Below are 22,546 nucleotides of genomic sequence, written 5' to 3'. Positions count from 1 at the left end.
CTTTTATGCTGTAAAAGCGCACCAACATACCACTGGCGATCTCCCGTAGGCCGCGGCTGCGGCTGCAGCGGCCGCGGCGGCGCTCATCTGCGGGGAGATGTTGTGCAGCCCCGCGTAGGCAGCTCCGGGGCTGGTCAGCTCCCCATTCATCCCAGCGTGCGGCACGATCCCAAAGGGGGTCGGATATGGACAAGGTACTGCCATTGGGGTCCTTAGGCTCGAGGCTACAGACCCAAATGGAAGGAAGGAGAAAAACCAATGATACACACGTGAGACAATCATGAAGTATTAATGAATGTCAGGAGCAACACGTTCTTACGTATGTTAAAAAGTAGGATCTATAGTTCGAATAAGCGTATTTTAATATTCTCAGGGGTCATTCAAGCCTTCATCAGGGTTCATGTCTTCCCCTTATTTTACTGAACACCTACTATGTGTCAGACATGGCAAGTGCCAGGCGCTTGATTTGGATCACAGAACTTACAGCCAGTCAACGCTGGTCGTTAGTACTCTTAATGTATTACACTCTTTAAATTGCTTTGATTTCTTTAAAAACAGGAAGCATAAATATGTAGAGAAGCTTTTTTTCTCACTAACCCAAGGGGTCGACTCCTGGCGGTTTTCCGGGGACAGGCCTCAATCCGGGAGTGGAATTACTGCCTGGGGTGGGTGCATCGCTTCGTGGAGTAGGGGTATTGGACTTCGACACAGGAGTGGTAGATTTTTCATTCTAACAAGAGATGCAATGGAATATACACGCTAGTTAGAGCACAATTTTAACCATTATGGTAAACATTTGAAAAGGTAGAGTAAAAGAAAAGGACAAAGAAATGGAGAAGATTCTTTAGCATGGGCCTCTCTTTTCATTAGTTAAGAAGAGCTATCAAAGAAACAGAAAGTGTTTCCTGAGACCACAAAACCAACGTTCAAGAGGACATAAATCAAAGCTGAACTTGGGGCAGAGCAGACCATTTCCAGGAAACCGGTCTGAGTTGGACAGACGCTGACAAATCATGGCGTCCCGATGTGACTGGCCACTTGCTGGTTGCTTTAATACTGAGTGGTTTGAGTTGGGTTCCTGATGGATTGTTTGTGCCACAAGAGGCTCCCCTGGTTAACAGGTCCCATTAAAAAAAATCCAAGCCTGAATCATCACAAGAGATCAGCACAGACGAGCTGCCATTACAAGGCCGGAAGGCCAAGAGAAAACAACAGAAAAAAACTTTATCCAGCCCTGTGCCAGACACATTCTCCAAAACTGCAGACAAACTGAGGAATTTTCTTTCCCTCAGCTGTGAATTCAAAAGGTTATTTGAAAACGGAATTCGCCTTTTTTTTTTTTTTTTTTTTTTAATGCTATGTTACAGGGACACAACTGGTGAGGAAAAAGGAAGGCACACTACATAAAAATGCAATTAACTACACAGCCACAGAGGAAGGGGGTATGGGGAGATTACCCTGACTTGCAAGCAGTTTTATTTGTGCATTTCTGATTTGTGGTGTGAGTCAAGGTAGACTTTTATAAATGACAGATTATTAGACAGGAAGGGAAAATTATTGCAGTCATATATAGCTTGGTAATTCCAACAAAGCTAGCAACAAAATCACATCCAAGCTAAAAACTAAATTTACCATAAACCACAGGTGACAAAACCATCTCTGTAACCCCAGTATATATTTCTTCATCTTCGCTGAGACCCGTTTCACTCAATTTCCTCATGTCCCTCCCCTATCCTTGCAAAAAGACTCACAAACCGAACATCCATCACCAACAAAGTCAGTGAACCTGCTCTGTTCCAAAAGTACTTTTGTCAATTCAGCTTGAATACTGAACATACACATATGCTTGGTGGTAAAAGTCCTATGGAAAAATGTAGAAAATACGAAATTTTAAAAATAATTTAACCGAACCATCTGGAAACGGGCAACGCTAAGAAAGATGGTGAGGAACTGCTTACAAGGCTAAGTTCTTTGGATTTGGAGGAAGGAGTACTGCTGGAGGATGCGATCGAGGCTGGACTGATGGGGGCATCTTTCTTGAGAAGGCGTGTCTTGTCCAGACCATTCTCTCTTGGGGAATGTGCAGGGCTCCCTCGAGGTGAGGATGGATCCTACAAAGGAACATCAAGGGTATCAAATGCAGCACAGCGCGAACAGTGCCAGAGCACTTGGTGTGGATGTTTCTAGCCAAAAGTCTTCAACAGCTTAGAAGCAAAAAATGTTCTGGAGTAGATCATAAGATTCATCAAATTGCTGAAGAAAATATTCAGTATAGAGGTCAATGAAAATACTACAAAATTTATAGTACTTATTTAAAACAGAAACAAAAATCAAAACTCTACAAATTTGCAGGTCACTTGCCAAGGTGTGTGCATTCATGGTGGTAACAACACATTTGCACTCCATAGAGTAGAGGAGCAATAAAAAAGGATCAGTAATATAAAGTTTTCAGGTAAATAAAACGTGGGCCCCTTCAGAAATTAAGGAAACACTGTGGATACCAGTTGTTGGGACACTAATCATTGTTATAACTGGTTAAGAGCAGGAAGTCAAATAAGCCACAAACATACCTCATTGGAAACGTCAACCACCAAGTTGTCATCACTCTTCTCACCATCGCTGTCCTGCATTGACAATTGAGAAGCATTATCTCCTCCCCCAGCCAAAAAAAGAAAAACAAACAAAAAAGGCAGCCAGATTTACCCTGGGTAAGTCCAGAGTCATTAACTCCTCACATTTTATAAAAACGAACTGCACCAAACAGTGCTAAACACTCTACAGTGAACTGTGTTCTTTAATCTTCATGACGATGTTATGAGGTAGGTAATAGGAGACAGGATGATTCCATTGTAGTTTAAAAAAGTGAAGTTTATGGCTTATTACTCTAGTATCAGGTGCCAACTGGCAGGCCCACGCTACGTAATCCAGCCTACAGAAGGGTGGGATTTGTTCTGTCAGTGTCTTTCAAAGACCGGATAAAGAGCCACAATTTTTAAATTGGGAGGTTTCACATGAAATTTCAAGTTCTCAGCTTCTTTCGTAGGCCTGCAGTCTTGCAGGGCACTACCAGAGGAAGTGGGGTGGAGTCAACCTGCCTCCACACCAGTGAGTCCCATCCCACTTGCTCCCTTCACTGTGTGAGCTGAAGAACCAGCCACCAAAGGAAAATGAGCTTCAACTCATGCCAGGGACACATCTGGATGTTTCTGCAAGTTATATTCCACAAAACGTGCTACATTCCTCAGCGCAGGAGGTCATCTAGACATTTTAACAGGTTGTCTGTGATTTTACCTTTCTCCTTAACATTTCTAGCTGGCCACAGAAAATCCGACCACCTTGAAATTTATGGAGGGAAGCAAATACATCTAATAGAAATAATATGGAACACAAGTCTTCTATCGGTTGCAGGATAATGGACTGTTCTGCGGCTCACAGACACATGTGCACTCACTTGCAAACACAGACCTTCAGCCAGCCACTTGAGACACAGCTAGAACTGCAATAATTATTTTTCTCTCCTAGGATGTCGTTATCTTGTGTTCTAGTTTTGGTTGGTAATAGTAAGAGGGTAAAAAGGCTGCTGATTAAAAAGCAAGGTAAACTGCCTCCCCCAAAGCAAAGGTGAGTGAACCTACATAACGAGCTGCGATCTCCTTTTCTTCAGTTTTCTGCTTTTTGCTATCAGAGGAGTAGTCTGTGGAGTTTCTGTGCTTCTCAGCACCTCGAAAACTGGCTGACGGGGATACCGAAGAGCTCTGGAATTAGAAAGGGAAGTGGGATTGAGAGATGACCAGCCATTCAACAATGTCATTTTTTTTTCTTTTTTTTTTGCGGTATGCGGGCCTCTCACTGTTGTGGCCTCTCCCGTTGCGGAGCACAGGCTCCGGACGCGCAGGCTCAGCGGCCATGGCTCACGGGCCCAGCCGCTCGCTCCGCAGCATGTGGGATCTTCCCGGACCGGGGCACGAACCCGTGTCCCCTGCATCGGCAGGCAGACTCTCAACCACTGCGCCACCAGTAAAGCCCAACAATGTCATTTTTTTAATCACTTGAGACTTTATTTCCTTTTCATTCTTTAGTACACACTCACAGAGCTGTTAAGAGGAGACAGGAGAGAGGGGAGGAGGTGAAAGGAAGATGAGAACAAAGGTATAGAGAAAAAAGAGAAGAGGAAAAAGGAAAGAATAAGACAGAAGAAGTAGAGATGGGACAGAGGGAGCAGAGGAATAAAAAGAGGAGGCAGGGAATAGGTTAAACGCAAAAGGCAAAGGGAGTTTGGTCTAAAGGAGAAGTTTATATTTTATCGAGAGAGGAAGCAGATACAAGAGAAAGAGGAGAAGGAAAAGGCAGCCCCCCGCCCACCGTTAACTTGCCAGCTGATGAGAAGCCAGTATTTCAAGCCTCTATAGAGAAACTGAATAAATTAGAGTCCACCTTGAGAGATAATTACTAATTCTTCAGTGAAAAAAGAGGGGTACTCCTTGGGGATTTAAGCACCCAAATATGGTGACACAAAGGTCATACTTACAGAATTTTGCTGTAGTCCCGCAACTTAAGGGCCTGGGAGATGCAGAGTGGCAGGTAAAACAACAACAACACGACAACAACAAAACCACACCTACAAAAATGCACTTTATTATTTTTCTGACTCCTAGAGTTTCCATGATCTGCTCTTTTCTTTAACCTCTGGAAATCCAGGAACCCCATTAGGACCAGGGAATAGAAAGATGGTCCCCCCCTCTTGGAATCACAGTTGGGGGTGATCTGTTTGGGCTCAGGCCATGTCTGTCATCTCTGCTCTTCCAAAGAGCTCTCAGCTGGAGGAGTACCACACACAGAAAACAAACAGCAGTGACAGAGAAATTCTCTGAAGCACAGAGAATGAGTCTGCCATCGAGGTCAGGTGGTTACTGGGCACACTGAGATGATAGGACAGCTTAAAACCATAGATGAAGAAGAGAGCACTGATGAAAACTGTCACTAACTTCAAGGATTGGCTCGTGACTCAGTCCCACACAGACCAAGGAGAAGCTCTAAACTACAGGGGAGGTATACGGAGAGGGTGCAGGGCTGACCTGTTGAGGGTGAACTGAAGGCCTGAAGAGCCAAGTCCCTCAGGGGGGCTCCGGGGCAGCACTCCCGAGTACTAGAGTAACCCAGGTGGGGTGGGAAAGGGCTGAACTTGGGGGGCAGAGGCAAGGAAACTTGGAGAGACGGGGAAAAGTTCTAGGAAGAACGAAGCGTCACCACCAGAATCTCTGCCTGGCACCCAAATTAATCCAGACAACTGTTCAGTAAAGCTTTTCCTCATTTAGAACTTTACTCGTCTTATTTAAAATTTACTCCTTGGGGCTTCCCTGGTGACGCAGTGGGTGAGAGTCCGCCTGCCGATGCAGGGGACACGGGTTTGTGCCCCGGTCCGGGAAGATCCCACATGCCGCGGAGCAGCTAGGCCGCTGAGCCTGCGCGTCCAGAGCCTGTGCTCCGCAACAGGAGGGGAGAGGCCACAACAGTGAGAGGCCCGCGTTCCGAGAAAAAAAAAAAAATTTACTCCTTGTACTTTTTTTCTTTACCTTATTAGTCTGTTAGCAATAATTAAGTCTTTTTTCCACCCCTGTGTCGGTATAGCTACCAAAAGATCACCCCCTAGTGGTCAGCCGTGGTGATGGCAACTCCTTCACTAGCTCCAAGGCAGGGAGGGGTGCAGGGAGGGAGTTTGGAGGAGGAGGAAGACTGAGAAGGATCAGCTGAGTTCCCACTGAGTGAGGCTGGAAAACCCCAAATGCTTCCTTCCTGTATCAGTCCCTTTAATGTAGGCCCCAAGCCCTCTAACTATCCCTACTGAAACATACACTCTTATGTTTGGTGGCAGGAAAGATGGCAGGCGTTATTCATTAAGGCTGAAGACTGAAGCAAAGCACTACAGGCCAAACAATCTTAAAAGTGCATTGACGGCTTCTTGACTTTCATATATGTCCGCTGGGTTCCAATCCTCATTCCCAAGCCATAAGACTTGAGTCAATGCTTCTGCTTTGCTTTCCTACCATGACCCAATGTGATCAGGTTTTTACAACCATTACCTCTTTGAGATCATGCACACAAACACCATCTGTGAGTTACTACCCAACATATTTAATGCCAGAGCCTGTATCTAGTTTCTCCCCTCTCCAGTCTATCCTCCACATTTCTGGGATTCATTTCCCAAACAGAGATTCTCACCCTTCCTTAAAAATGACAAATGGTGTCCCATCGTCCATAGGAAAAAAAGACCAAACTTCTGAGTATAGCTGTTTTCCAAAGCCCTTCACTCGCTGCCCCAATCCAGGGCCTGGGCCTCGTCTCAGAGCTCTGGGCTTGTTGCTCCCTGGTGCGCCATCTATTTTCATTGCATTGGCAGCCTTTCTTCCTGGCTTTCAAGAATGCCCTTTCCCTCAGTATCTTCCTTTTGAAATCCTCCCTCACCATTCTTAAGAACCAGCTCTAAACGTCACTGTTCAAAGCTCTCTGACACTGTCAGGCAGAATTAATCACTCTTTGTTCCCTTAACATTTTGTTCACCCAATGAGTGAGCGCTCCCAATCAACTGATAGCTGTTTGTTTACAAGGTGCTTCCCACTCCAGGCTGTGGGTTCCTGGGGGCGGGGGCACCCACCCAGCACAGTGAGTGGCACAGAACTGCCAAGAATTTTTTTCAAACTTAAATGAATGAACAACCCCTCGGGGACTCCTCAATCCAAGATTCATGTGATACATTCCTTTTCAGAGGGCCTCTTGGCCAAACAAATCCACAGGAAACCGTTCAACCAGGGTAGGACCTGAGGCGTGGCATTCCTGGGATCTGGCAACTTGGCAGCTCTGCCCCCTTCTTCACCTTAATCCTCTACCTCCTTCCACATGCCTTCATCTTACTGCTGTGATATTTTACAAAAAGAAGAAAAACTGCGTGTACATGTGTATGATTACTGATACTACACACTTAACGTTATTTTCACTCTGTCTAAAAGGAAAACTGATTTTTTTTAAACATCTTTATTGGAGTATAATTGCTTTACAATGGTGTGCTAGTTTCTGCTGTATAACAAAGTGAATGAGCTATACATATACATACATCCCCATATCCCCTCCCTCTTGCGTCTCCCTCCCCCACCCCTCTAGGTGGTCACAAAGCACCGAGCTGGTCTCCCTGTGCTGCTATGCAGCTGCTTCCCACTAGCTATCTATTTTACATTTGGTAGTGTGTATATGTCAAGGGGGAAGGGTAAGCTGGGACGAAGTCAGGAAAACTGATTTTTAAACGATGACAAAATACTTCCTTAAAACTGAATACTGAATGGTAATGCTTATTAACTGGCACACATGTACAAAGAGCTTTTTCTTTTTAAGCTGGCTGTTTCAGGCACCGTGGACAGTATTTTATTTGTGAATTTTACTGCAGAACAGAGCTGCACGTTGGAGTTTCCTGGTAGAATGATCAAGTAGTTAATTATCACTAGCATTTAAAGGTTAAGCTGCACAATAGGCACTGGGGCAATCAGCAATGTTCTAATAACATAATTGCTCTAGAATCAAATTGGACTTGGCACGGACTCTCATCATGAATCTTACAAGTTCACCATTCTGCCACTGGAAGGCCATTTGGATCGTTGCTAGACATGTAAACAGTAGGAATTAAATACTGATAAAGACAAAGTCACGCTTTTACAAGAAAAGCTTATTTTTACTTCTCTATTGTTATTTTAAAAGCTTAGCTAGGTTAGATATTTCCCTAACTTATTACATAAGAGACTTACTGGAGCTGCATTATTACTCCTTAGAAATCTACAAACTTAGAAACATTAAACATAAATCTTTCTCATTACACTTTGATCATGTAAAATATACTAGCAAATTTGTTATGAACGAAGAGTCACAATCAGAAAGTGGTGGCCGATGTGGAAAGGGCAAAATACCTTAAACGTGAATTGTTAGTAAAAACCTCTCCCAAATAAAGTAATAACCTAGAATTAAAAAACAAAAAGTTCTGTATTTTAAAAAAATAAACACATATTGGGATATTGAAAAAACAAGGTAGATGTCTAATAAAAGATAAAGAGGATAGGGAAACAGAGCGAAAACAAGAAAGAAATAATATATATTTATGAATCCTATATGGAAATCCTAATTGCTTTGGTAATAAAAGATAAGCTTTAAAGTCAGTTAATTCCTAACATTATAAATCATGTTATCTCAAAATGAGAAAAACTCTAGATCCTAGTTTGAAATCCAACCTGGACTTTACTAAGGCTACTGATCAAGTCAGCTGCAAAACTGCTACTCTAACAGTAATTCATTCAGTACAGGAATTGGTTCGGGTCAGGGACACTGGGGGTGGGGGGAGTTTGTTTATGGTGGTGGAGGTGGGGAGGATGGAGAAGGCAGGCTTAAAGCCCTGTAAAACCCTTTACTGATGTCATACCCAAAGCCCTCCAGCAATCTAAACGGGTGACCCCACCGTCCCCTTTGCTGTGACTCCTCTGCCACCTCAAGATCAAAGACGACCAGGTATGAGAAAGGGCTCCATAAAGCATTCTCCCGCCCCCAAAGAGGCAGTGCTGTTACAATCAGCTAATTACAATAACAGGTAGCACAGATTTTACCAACAGGCAAGAGCACCTCTCTGGAGTCCAGACTGCCTGGGCTAAAAATCTTCCACTTAATATCCCTGTAGCCTTGAGGATGTTGCTCAGTCTCAGTGTGGAGTCTGGAGTCAACAACACCCCACCCACTCCGTCAACCAGGCTGCTCTGAGGGCTAAGTGAAAGAAGCCACATAAAGTGTAAGGCACAGCCCTGGGCAAATAACTGAGCCGCAGCAACAGCAACTCAGCACTGTGACTGTGTGCCGCACACTATTTACTCACGCAGCTAGTGTGGATCTTCTGTTTTAAGCCTCATGTAAGGACTACTCTAGGTGTTTGGGTAGCACTGCCTCTCAGCATAGATATGCAGATAATCCATAATAATGGTTCCAATGGGCTGCTATTACCAAAACACATCTCCTTTCAACAATTACTGTAAGGTTTTGGTTCAATACTGCAGGCAAGACTATAAATACCACCTCCACGCTGGACTTTCTAACTTGATTTCAAATGCACATCAAACTAACTCTGCTTTCCACTGGCACAGGGGCAGTGCTCAGATGTCCCTGCCCACTTACAAGATCCCAACCGGCAAGAATACGCTCTAAAGGTCGAGTGGACAACCACGATCAAGAACTCTAAAACTCATTGCTCATCAGCTGCGGCCTTCAGACACCCCATCTACCTGGCACCAAAGGGTAAATCCATTTTCAAACAGATAAAGAGGATAATGACAGGGCAGAGGGCACCACGAAAATGTGGCCAGGGCGACTGCAAGTTCCGGATTGTCCCCACTTCACACCTGTTGTCCAGGTCTCTTCACTCTCAAAACCAGCCCACTTTAGAAGATGAATATACTGCTACTCTTAACTGTAGTTCTTTCAGTACAGGAATTAGTCTGGGTCAGGGACAATTCAGGGGGAGTTTGTTTATGGCAGTTGGGGCAGGGAAGACAGCGAAGGCAGGCCCAAGAGCCCTGTAGACGCTTTTATTGATGCCATAATCAAAGTCCTCAATCATCATTTCCTCTGCAAAAGAGTGGTATCTAGAAGAGAAATGGATATTGGTGATTTTCTTGAATACAGAAAGGACAAGGTACTGCTGGAGATCAGCCAGGGACCCAGCCCACTCCTCCTTCCAAGCAGAGGGCCTTCAGGAGGAGCCCTGGCATCCTGAGTCACCCGGACTCAATTACAGCCATTAGTCCTCAGGGCATTTCACGGTTGTAAAACACTTTCAACACGTTCTGAGGGAAAGGTAATATTGTGAATAAACTTCTATATGAAACTAAACATACCATATCCCAGAGCATTTCCGATTAAGGTTTTATTGTATAGCATTACATAAAATGTTTACATTCCTGTTCACAGAGCTCTTTTTATAATAAAGCATTTTAACATTTATTATCTCATTTATAAGGAAATAACCAGGAAAGATGGAGAAAATAATCCTCAATTGGGGAAAATTAAGTATAAAAACTTTAAAATGAAAATTATTTGGTCAAAATGCACACGTCTTACATACTGACTCATAAAACATGCAAATTTATGTAAATTAGCTTAAAATTTATAGCATGCTGGTGGTGAAAAGCCTGAATATGGTAGGGCTCTGAGCCAGTCACTGGTTGTCAGTTTACTGCTCATTACAGTAAGACTTTTTTTTTTTTAAATAACCTGCTTGATTAAGGAAGTCATTAAAAACACAATCTGTATATAATCCTCACAGAACTTGCTTTTTTCAAATTAACATAAATCAAAATTCACCTTCAAAAATGACTGGGACTTTCTGAAGACCTGCCCTTGATAAAACAATATTTAATATAATCTCCATATAAAGTAATGAGTCTGTTCTTAATAAATGTTTCACCTTCTATAACATTTTGTGAACAACAGGTTCTTTAAAATGGTCTGTTGTCATCTTTGTCTTACTGCTTCTCTCTGGGTAAGAAAAACTCAGTTCAAGATAAATTTCTTTTGCAGATAGTAATCAAAATTCTATCAAACCAGAGGAATGATTAAGGAGAGAGGAAGTATCTACAATGGTCATGCTATGGGTACCCGAGTCAAAGAGCTATGGGTTCGAGACCAGTCTGTACCATCTGCTGTGTGACCGTGGACAAGTTAATGAACCTCTCCAAGCTTCCATTTCTCCAGTGGGTACCGAGGACAACAGGAGTACTTCCTTAGAACGTGGCTGTGAGGATTAGAGGAGAGTGCGTGTTGTGAAGAACAGTCTGGAGCACCATGAAGAGCTATACCTCTTTGGCTAATGTGGAAAACACGACATAACCCTAGTCCACTTATGGGTAAGTACCCACTAAGTATGAAATACAAAGATGAATGAAATACACCCCTTGCCCTCCAGTAGGGCTCCATGAGTTAAATATACTTAGAATACACAAAAGTCCTACATATTTTTTTCCTTCGTGCAGTATCTACAGCACTTCAATATTTAGTCATTCATGTTTTGCTTCCAAGGCTTCAGTGCTATCTATTACTTGGTCAGGAAAAAATGCCATAATAATTTATCAGGTATCAATAAAATTGATTTTAAATTAGAACATTATCTTAATGTCCTCTTGAGGTTTCTTGACTGTTATTTCCTCTTCCTGGAATAAAGCTGTTGGCTCCAGCCCAGAAATTTCATTAAATACAGCTCCTTTAGCTGGCAAGCTAAGCTGCTGGAGCATGATGCTTTGACACTAAAGGTACAGGTTTGCTTCTTATATAGGCACCCGAGCCTCCTCTCTTGACAGCCACTGTCTGCATGTGGTCCAAAGTGTGGGTCACATGAGGAACCAACTGGCGGGATGAGGGGAGCAAGTACATCCCATGACCACTGATGGAGACAGCCCAAAGCACAGGCTGAATTAATCAAGCAGCCTCACTCCTGATCATCAGAGATGACACAGTATGAACAGTCTCCCAAAAACTGTAATAAAAATTACCAAGTGCACACAAACGTTGCACAGAAGTCACTTACATCTCTTAATCTGTCTAATCACCCCAAAGTCACTTCATGCCCTTCAGTCCAATGAATGTCCTCAAAGTTTGCAAGACCTGACATTCCTATGTGCATTTGTCCTCCACCCAGAATTTCCTTCCCCTCGTTTCTACAGATTCTATAAATCTTATATGCAGACATTATGTAAATTATAGTCACATGCACCAGCCACCTTCTTCTGAGATTTCTTTTTTCAGTATAGTACCTATAAAATATATCCTAAATCATTCATTCTCCTAATGCCTTATAATCAATGTTACTAAGTCTTACTGACACATCGGATGTGGTACACTGAGGCTGACTGGCCTAAAAACAAATGGGGGGGAAGCGGCTGGCAAAATTTTCCTTCCTACATTTTCTGGGAAGGGTGAATTGGCTTTAGACTCATTCTTGTACTGTGATCTGTTCTTGAATCAAAATATCAACATACTTCTAAACAGCTGCTTGGAAAGAAGCTGAAGCAGGGTAGGTGCTCAGAGAAAAAAGTGACTCAGCTTTAAGACTTGGCAAGTTGTATCTTAACGGACCAGAACCCTCATTTTAGTAACTATCAAAATTTATTGGAAAAGAAAATCTTTTCGTGTTGCTCTTTTTTTTCCAGTAAACTGTTTTAATCTATTTGAAAGGCTAAACATTTTTTTCCCCTGGGAGTGTTAACTCCACAGAGCCTCATATATATTCTTATGCATTATGTGTGCAAGTACACTCTATACAATATCAGAGGGTAATTCAGCAGGAACAGAGAAGGAAACAACAGTGTACCAATTTAAGGGTAGGCTTCCTAACAGTTTTAATGTCGCTAATCAGAAATGCAAACTCTAGGTCTTCTTCACACCACCTCAAAAGGGCAAAACAGTTTTCAGTGTTCACTTAGCCAATTTGGTTACTGTCATTCATTAATATATCAAAGTGAATTGTATTCTAGAACAGAACTGACAAACTGAAATATAATGTGAGCCATATATGTATTTAAATTTTTTCTAGTAGCCAGATTTTTACAAAGTTTAAAGGAAAGAGGTAAGGTGAATTTTAATTGTATATTAATTTAACCCAATGTATCAAAAAGCATCGTGTCAATGTATAATCAATATCAAAATTATTAATGAAACATTTTATTTTTTTAAGTACTGAGTCTTTAAAATCTGGTTTGCATTTTACACTGACAGCACATCTCAATTTGGACTGGCTACATTTCTGGTGCTCAATAACCACATGTGGTGTCTGGCTACCATATTAGATGACACAGGTCTAAAATTTCTTGAAGTCACAATAGGAATCAACAGGAATTAACACAAGCATCTGACACTTTACAGACACTGTCTACCTTCTCCAATCAGGTGAAAGTCTCTTTCTCAGAGTGCTGGACACCCCCTACTCTTTCATCGCTCAGTGCAGGCTTCTGCCAAGAACACCCTTCCCTAGCCTCTGAGCAGCTAGCATCTTTTCACCTTTTATTCCTCAGCTGCTTAAATGCCACCTTCGCAGAAAGATCTTCTGTGACGCTATCCAAGGTGATCCCTCCCGGGAATCCCTACCATAGTCCCTTGTTTACTTCCTTCCTAGCATTTCTACCACGGCCACTAGTTTGATTATTTGCTAGTCTCTTCTACTTGACTAGAAGTTCTACGAAGACTTGGTCTGCTGTCTCAGTTAAGGGCTGCTGTACAAATGAATGAATACAAAACTTGATCTGCGCATGTACCAATACTCATGTATATGTCTTACTTGTTCCCATAACATTTTTACTATCTAGACAGTAGAGATTATACACTCCTAAAGGGCATATGCCCTTGGGCTAAGTATTTCTTTGTGTTCTCAGCCCTCCATATGATGACCACCATGGTCAGAAGAACAGCTGGAGTTGGGGGTGGGAGGCCTGGTGCAGGCACATCCAAAGAAGGGAGGGAGGGGGGCAGCCCTCGAAAGTGGTAATTTGGAAAGTGATGTAGAGACGAGACAATTTTCAGGACAATGTTAAAAAGACAGCAAGAGGAAGCAGAGTAAAAAATACAACGGAAACAAAAGTCACAATGGTGCCAGGCAGAGAATATGGTCAAAGGCGGTGCCTCTTCCCTGTTTGCTCCCCAACGAATCAAGGGCACAGGCCCCCTCCCCCAAGGTCAGCACCAGGCTTGACCTCTGGGTGGGCAAGCAAGAAATATTTGTTGTTGTAAATGTATCAAAGCCGCCAATTTTTCTTATTCTAAAAGAGATACATCTTCAGCATACGGGAGACATTTTTCAACTGGCTCCCCTCTTCCTCGGCTCTCATCATGTACTCAGCAGCTGTCTGCAGCCAGGGAGAAACAAATCTTACTCAAGTCTGACCACCGAAAAGGCAGGACCTAAATGAACCCTGCCTCACAGACCCACCAGTGAAGAATGCAGGCGTCAGCAGTTCTTTCTGCGGCCGCTCATTCAGAGAACAGTGATCCCTGGGGATCTCCTTGAAATGTTTATCTCCCAAGGAGGTTATGGTCAAGGAAAAAAATCCCATTTTTTTTTTTTTCCCCGGAGACGAAGTCACCACACACAGGTGATGAAAGAAAAAGCCAAATATAGGGCAGACAGAAAGCATACTTGTTTTTTTAAAAAAGAGCTTTACATTGGTTGATTTTTTTTTTTTTTTTTGCGGTACGCGGGCCTCTCACTGTTGTGGCCTCTCCCGTTGCGGAGCACAGGCTCTGGACGTGCAGGCTCAGCGGCCATGGCTCACGGGCCCAGCCGCTCCGCGGCATGTGGGATCTTCCCGGACCAGGGCACGAACCCGTGTCCCCTGCATCGGCAGGCGGACTCTCAACCTCTGCGCCACCAGCGAAGCCCCATTGGTTGACTTTTAAGTCAAAGATGACTATCTCGAGTTTTACGTAAATTTTTAGTACGTAAAGCATATTAATATCAGTCAGTTTAAGAAAGTGACTTCAGTATACTGAGGACTAAAAACAAATGAGACACAGATACTCAGAGACACAATTTCAAATCTGTCCAAAGAAGTGATTTCAAGCAGTGGCTTTTATTTGACAACTAGGTCTAAAGATGCAAGGGTTGATCAAATATGTAAAATACTGGAAGAACAAGCATGAGCTAAGCTGAGACTACTCTAGGCTAAACAGGAAAACAGCATTCCACTAACTGGGGCTGAGATGTTGAAAGGGGGTTCAGGTCACAGTCTAATCCCACCCTGTCCCCCATCTCAAATGATCAGAGGTCAGAGACCTAAATTACAAGGCAACTACACAAAAGGCCTCAGAGCTCTGCTTGCCGCCCCTGACGACGAGTGCTGCCCTGCGCTCCTGCTCACCTTGCTTCCCTCCTGACCTCCTCCTCCCTGACCACCCAGCCCTGCCCCACCAGCAGTATCGCCATCAATACTGTCTTCCCCGTCGCACTATGGGCTAAAGAGGTTGTTGACCCTTATTCTAACATGTCCTTTTAGGTTAATTACTTTTGTATACTCGGTGTACCCAGTGACATTTAATCACTGCAGTGCTACTTGGGTAAACAGAACTGAATGGAGCCAACTGCAATTTGGCGTCGAGCTAAATGGTGTGGTAATAGCAGCATGCTGAATACCGGAAGAAAACACTCTCCCTCATCACCCTGAGAAATGAGGGGAATACCATTCCATCAATCACTATTGTATTAAAAAGGAAGAACGCTAGAGCTCAGTAGTATGGCTTTTGCTATTTAATACTAGATATGGCTTGAAAGAATCCTGCACTTTGCAATGTAAGGACACTACAGAAAAGTTTTTGCTGAATGAAGGAATGAAGATCAAAATAACTCAAAGTGTAGGTACGACTTCTGTGGTATGAGTGTCTCCCCTCTGACAACCTCTCTCTTCACACGTGTTACGCACACAAGCACACAGAGTCCATCTCGGGATAGCCCTCTGCTAACAGCCAGCACTCTATCATCCTGCTAGTCTTTTGGTTTGTAAGCATCCAGGGCACAGGAATCTAGATGCAGAAGATGCCACAATCTAGTGTGTACAAGAAAGCATCCAGGAGCAGGGGATTAATCAAAGATCACGGCACAGACCTCTGAGCCACTGAGAAGCTTTGCTCAAACACACAGCCATGAGCCTCCTTCCAGTGGGAAGGGAGAGTGGGGCAGAGCCAGCCAGACCCCACTGGAAGCAGAAGTGCTTTCAACACCAGCTGGTGGAATGAGGCTTTACTCCTCTGTCAGAGGGCTAAACAAAGACTTCGCAAGCAGGGCCTGGTGTTGCGACTCCGTCGCAATCCTATGACTTGAGCTGATTGGCTACTCCGTGTTGGCTGTTCTAGACACTGGGGACGCAAGGGGAATAAGGCACCGTTTTGCAGCGCAGTGGAGTCTGGAGGGAAGGGGTGGGGGGATGAAATAATCACAGGCTGCAGAGTGAGAGTGCTCTGGTTTCAAGTCTCAGCTCCAACACACACACATCCTACACATGTGTGATTCCAGCACTTTAACCCCTCCAGGCCTCAATTTTCATGCCTATAAAACGGCGACAAGAGTATCTGTCCCACAGGATTGTAACAGAGATTAGATGAGCTAACTAGGAGAAGTGGCAGGTATATACTGCCCTTTCCTTCACACTTATTCCTGGAATCTGCCCTAGAGGGCGAAGGCCAAGCTTTATCAGCGGCCCAATCCGGGCAAGTCTCCTCTCGCCTTCCTTTGAAAGAGGGTCATGGGCACTTAGTTTCTCAAGCCTCAGATTCTGGGGAAAGGCCACCCTATTTGTCCGGAGTCAAACATTTCAGACAGCCTATTCTCCAGTCTGGGCACCTACCTGCCCCCTTGGCTTGGTGCCCTCTTCACATGTTCTACGCTTTTTCCTTATTTGTAGAATTCATGCCAAAGGTGTCAGCATGGCCTTGAGTCAGGGTAACAGAGTGAAGACTAGACTTGCATACCAACTTCACTGGAACGTCACAAACCACTCTACAGTGAGTGAGGTGTGAGGACCAACGGGGTGGTGGGAACACAGCACAAACCCGCTGGTTAGTAACAGAATACCATCAGCTACTGACTCGAGTACCAACTAGGTGCCAGGTACTCGGCTGGGCCCTACGGCAGCGACTTGGATCACAACAGAAAGTGAGGATGAGGACCCTATCCTCAGACAGCACTCTTTCCAAGTAAGGGACATAAAGTAAAGTAAATTAAGTTATTATTAAGAAATTAATAAATCAACAATATAATAAGTGCAAATGGCAACATGCTACAAAGGAGATAAACTGGATGTTAAGACTAATGACAGGGTGCTCAGGGACAGCCTCTTCAAAGAGAGGACCCTCAGGCCGACATGGGAACTGGAGCCCACCATGTGAACAGCCAGGAGAACACTGCTGCAGACAAGGAGAAGAGCACATGTACAGGCCCCGAAAAGGAACAGAAGGGCTGGGTGTCTGCTGGGGAGGGAGCGCGTGAAGAGGCCATGTTGGGAGGAGGGAGGGCCGGGCTGTGCGGGCCCAGCAGGCCATGGTGAAGTTTGTGTTTTATTCTAAGTGCCCTTGAAGGGGAGTAATGAGATGGCACACATGTTCTAAAAATTGTTCAGGAGATCCTTGAGAAGTTCTATGTTAGAGGGGGCCAGAGTCAGAGTTAAGACTTTTAAAAGCACTTAAGAGCAGAAAAGATTATGTTGCCTACTTCCACCCTTGGTAATTAAAAATGAAAACAATACTAAGTGTACAATATAAACCTTACATGAATGCTAAATTTAAAAGAGCAAAATTCTGAAACAGATCATCAAAGGTGAGCTTTCATCATTTTTGGTGTCCTTGTTTTCTAGTGCTGTTAGTATGGGCTTAAGTGAGGCTGCCAGCGAGTAGAGCTCTGGAGGGGAAACAGTGGTCCACGGGGAGATGCTGGTGGCTCGGACTGGAGGGAGTGCTGGAGAAGGGAAAAAGAGGATGGATTTCAGAGAGATGTAGAGGTATAACCCAGTGTCTTACTTCATATTAACATATATGTGTGTATATGTGTGTGTGTGTGCACGCACATGCAAATAAGGATGCGTGTATTCCTGAGTGTATGTAGGTACAGATGCATGTATATAATTAGAATGGAATCAAGTTTGTCAACATACCGGTGTCGTCTTTATGCATCTGCAATCTGATCTAGGTTTGTCCTGGAAAAAGAAAGGCGTAAGTCTTAGGTATCCCACAAGAATGCTCCTAACCTTAAGGGGGCTCATGGGACCGCGTGGCTCATGTGAACAGCATCTTCCAGGCTTATCACGGAATGGGGGGGAGCAGAGGGTTGGAAACAACTGATCTCATCAACCAGAACTAAATTCCTATAAGGTGGCATATCAGGTATTTAAGACAGATGCTAAAGAATAAATGCTGAACAGAATCCAACAGCACATTAAGAGGATCATACACCATGATCAAGTGGGGTTTATTCCAGGAATGCAAGGATTCTTCAATATACGCAAATCAATCCATGTAATAAACCATATTAACAAACTGAAGGAGAAAAACCATACGGTCATCTCAATAGATGCAGAGAAAGCATTCGACAAAATTCAACACCCATTTATGATAAAAACCCTCGAGAAAGTAGGCATAGAGGGAACTTTCCTCAACATGATAAAGGCCATATATGACAAACCCACAGCCAACATCGTCCTCAATGGTGAAAAACTGAAAGCATTTCCACTAAGATCAGGAACAAGACAAGGCTGCCCACTCTCACCACTATTATTCAACATAGTTTTGGAAGTTTTAGCCACAGCAATCAGAGAACAAAAGGAAATAAAAGGAATCCAAATCGGAAAAGAAGTAAAGCTGTCACTGTTTGCAGATGACATGATACTCTACACAGAGAATCCTAAGTATGCTACCAGAAAACTACTAGAGCTAATCAATGAATTTGGTAAAGTAGCAGGATACAAAATTAACGCACAGAAATCTCTGGCATTCCTATACACTAAGGATGAAAAATCTGAAAGTGAAATCAAGAAAACACTCCCATTTACCACTGCAACAAAAAGAATAAAATACCTAGGAATAAACCTACCTAAGGAGACAAAAGACCTGTATGCAGAAAATTATAAGACACTGATAAAAGAAATTAAAGATGATACAAATAGATGGAGAGATACACCATGTTCTTGGATTGGAAGAATCAACATTGTGAAAATGACTCTACTACCCAAAGCAATCTACAGATTCAATGCAATCCCTATCAAACTACCAATGGCATTTTTCACAGAACTAGAACAAAAAATTTCACAATTTGTATGGAAACACGAAAGACCCCCAAATAGCCAAAGCAATCTTGAGAATGAAAAATGGAGCTGGAGGAATCAGACTCCCTGACTTTAGACTATACTACAGAGCGACAGTAATCAAGACAGTATGGTACTGGCACAAAAACAGAAATATAGATCAATGGAACAGGATCGAAAGCCCAGAGATAAACCCACGCACATATGGTCACCTTATCTTTGATAAAGGAGGCAGGAATGTACAGTGGAGAAAGGACAGCCTCTTCAATAAGTGGTGCTGGGAAAACTGGACAGGTACATGTAAAAGTATGAGATTAGAACACTCCCTAACACTATACACAAAAATAAGCTCAAAATGGATTAAAGACCTAAATGTAAGGCCAGACACTATCAAACTCTTAGAGGAAAACATAGGCAGAACACTCTATGACATAAATCACAGCAAGATCCTTTTTGACCCACCTCCTAGAGAAATGGAAATAAAAACAAAAATAAACAAATTGGGACCTCATGAAACTTAAAAGCTTTTGCACAGCAAAGGAAACCATAAAGAAGACCAAAGGACAACCCGCAGAATGGGAGAAAATATTCGCAAATGAAGCAACTGACAAAGGATTCATCTACAAAATTTACAAGCAGCTCATGCAGCTCAATAACAAAAAAACAAACAACCCAATCCAAAAAGGGGCAGAAGACCTAAATAGACATTTCTCCAAAGAAGATATACAGACTGCCAACAAACACATGAAAGAATGCTCAACATCATTAATCATTAGTGAAATGCAAATCAAAACTACAATGAGATATCATCTCACACCAGTCAGAATGGCCATCATCAAAAAATCTAGAAACAATAAATACTGGAGAGGGTGTGGAGAAAAGGGAACACTCTTGCACTGTTGGTGGGAATGTAAATTGATACAGCCACTGTGGAGAACAGTATGTAGGTTCCTTAAAAAACTACAAACAGAACTACCATATGACCCAGCAATCCCACTACTGGGCATATACCCTAAGAAAACCATAATTCAAAAAGAGTCATGTACCAAAATGTTCACTGCAGCTCTATTTACAATAGCCCAGAGATGGAAACAACCTAAGTGTCCATCATCGGATGAATGGATAAAGAAGATGTGGCACAGATATACAATGGAATATTACTCAGCCATAAAAAGAAATGAAATTGAGTTGTTTGGAGTGAGGTGGATGGACCTAGAGTCTGTCATACAGAGTGAAGTAAGTCAGAAAGAGAAAGACAAATACCGTATGATAACACATATATATGGAATCTAAGAATAAAAAAGGTCATGAAGAACCTAGGGGTAAGTAGGAATAAAGACACAGACCTACTAGAGAATGGACTTGAGGATACGGAGAGGGGGAAGGGTAAGCTGTGACAAAGTGAGAGAGTGGCATGGACATATATACACTACCAAATGTAAAATAGCTAGCTAGTGGGAAGCAGCCGCATAGCACAGGGAGATCAACTCGGTGCTTTGTGACCACCTAGTAGGGTTGGATAGGGAGGGTGGGAGAGAGGGAGACGCAAGAGGGAAGAGATATGGGAACGTATGTATATGTATAACTGATTCACTTGGTTATAAAGCAGAAACTAACACACCATTGTAAAACAATTATACTCCAATAAAGATATAAAAAAAAATTACACAGAAAATATAACACTAAGTACGCAGAATATCTTACCAGTCTGGTTATCAAGCTTATTCTAATAGATTTATATATAACCCAAGGTATTACTCTCAAACACAAATAGAACCTTTATGAAAACTGAAGTAAGTTCAAGGCAAGTCTCACTGATAGCAAATAATCAATGAGATATAGATCATGTTCTCTAAAATGCAACTGAATCACTGCATCGTCACTGAAATCAATAACAAAAAGATGGTCAAAGTCATTGCATCATCATTTAAATAAAAATTATTATAGAAACAATCCCATGCAAATTCAAACATTTGAGTAACCCATGAGTCCAAAAAAAAAAAAATACAATAAATTTTATCTGTTTTAAAAATTTACCTGTTCAAATTTATAACATTTTGAAAAATGTTATTTTTTAAATTACGAAAAGCAGGATGCAAAGGTTTATTTTCAATATTATCCTAGCCATGTAAAAATGTGCTTAAAACAGTATTTAGGAAAATTTATCCAAGATGTTTGTAATGTCTGTTCCTAGGTAAAAGTATTATGGTTAGTTTTTTTCTTTATATTTTTATGTATTTTTTAATTCTCTCTAAGGAGCCTGTACGGGTTCTTTAATCTTAAATAATAAACAAGGCATGATGGCGTATTTATTTGAAAACTTCAAGACAGGGTACAATGGCCACGTAAAAACCTCACCTTGTGCTGTCAGCATGTTAGCCACAAGCCATATGTGGCTATGTAAAAATTTATATTAGTAAAATTAAAACTAAACTTTCCAAGTTGCACTATCCATGTTTCGAATACTTAATAAATGCTGATTCTTACTCAAAGAAACTTAGAAGGAAGGAAGGTAAGACACATTTCTGTGATCATCAGAAAACTGGATGATAAGAGTACAGTGACCATTTCAGAAGGGGTGGGATTTACCCACTGAGACGTCCCATGGGAGAGGTAGGCTAGGCACTGCTTGGGAAGGAGGAATAAGCACTGTTAGGGTCCAAACCTGCACTGAGGCCATTTCAGGCATGTGAGGAGATTAGGCCAAGTCTGGGAGGAAATGGAAAAGAACAAGGCACAGTGCAGCCAAGACCCCAAAAGGTGTCCCTTCTCTGGGATGATGTCATGAGCTGGGATGAGACAAGTGGCAGGGAGCAACCAATTCAAGGACTGGACAGCGGTTCTCCACCATGGCTGCAATCACCAGTGTCAGAATCACCTGCGGAGCTTAAAAACAAAGCCCCACCTGGGCCCCACCCCAGAGCAATGAGGCAGCTTCCGTCAGAGGGGGGGGACCAGGCAATTTTAAAAGCCCCCAGGTAATTCTAATGTTGAGACCTACGGCATATTCAGAGAATCAGCTACTCCTGTGGTCCAAACTCCTAATCAACTAGACCCACCTGCCTATTAGTGCAAGTCACCTCCAGCCCTTTCAGAGAGCACAATTAGCAGCAGTGACAGCAGCCCAGACTTTATCTCCCTGTGGCCGTTCTCCCCAGGAGGAACCACATTTAACTGTAAAAAACCATGTCTTTCAAAATCATAGTTTGGAGTTGAGAGAGAGGAAAACCGCGACCACGACCACGTCAATAGATGAACCTAGATGCTCTACACATCTCTGATCGCCTGAGTGTGGTGTTGCCACACACGGCTCTACAATGCTGACAAAGTGATGTATTTTGAGTGCCGTAATTAAAACAGTAATCTCAATAAAGTGCGCATTATGAGATAATTGGCCATCCTCAGGTATTAAGCAAACTGTGGTAAAAGCCAAGGATACTCATCACTGAGGTCAATTACAATAATTGCTTATCTGAATTACATTATTGCTATTGTAAACCCCGCTTCATTTTTAAAAAACAATAAAAACTGATATAGCACATACTACAGGGAAACGACCTCAGAAGGGGTTCTTATTGTTCCTGTCGTTTGACTGCTGCAATGTCGCTGGGTCATTTGAGAATTCACATAATCAACTTCTCGGCACCTCCACTTACACCCTATCCCTTTAAAACAGGTATGTGTCCTCAGCTTTGCAG

At 42.8% G+C, this 22,546-nt stretch overlaps 1 protein-coding gene across 10 annotated transcripts in view; it reads right to left on the bottom strand.

Annotated features, from left to right (window-relative positions):
- The window catches only part of TLE4 (TLE family member 4, transcriptional corepressor), a 155,360-nt gene that overhangs the window by 22,757 nt on the left and 110,057 nt on the right, over positions 1–22,546 (bottom strand). For all 10 annotated transcript variants that reach the window (XM_049711645.1, XM_049711646.1, XM_049711652.1 and 7 more), the window contains 5 exons: positions 3,636–3,755; positions 2,571–2,624; positions 1,959–2,111; positions 598–730; positions 31–224 (listed from right to left, as the gene is read on the bottom strand). In XM_049711645.1, the coding sequence (XP_049567602.1) occupies positions 31–224; positions 598–730; positions 1,959–2,111; positions 2,571–2,624; positions 3,636–3,755 (654 nt within the window). The remainder of the gene's footprint in view (positions 1–30; positions 225–597; positions 731–1,958; positions 2,112–2,570; positions 2,625–3,635; positions 3,756–22,546) is intronic.

The sequence above is a fragment of the Orcinus orca genome, chromosome 6, assembly GCF_937001465.1.
Source record: "Orcinus orca chromosome 6, mOrcOrc1.1, whole genome shotgun sequence".
Lineage (NCBI taxonomy): Eukaryota > Metazoa > Chordata > Mammalia > Artiodactyla > Delphinidae > Orcinus > Orcinus orca.
The sequence above is the reverse complement of the archived record's forward strand: the minus strand, read 5'-3'. Positions and strand labels throughout refer to the sequence as shown.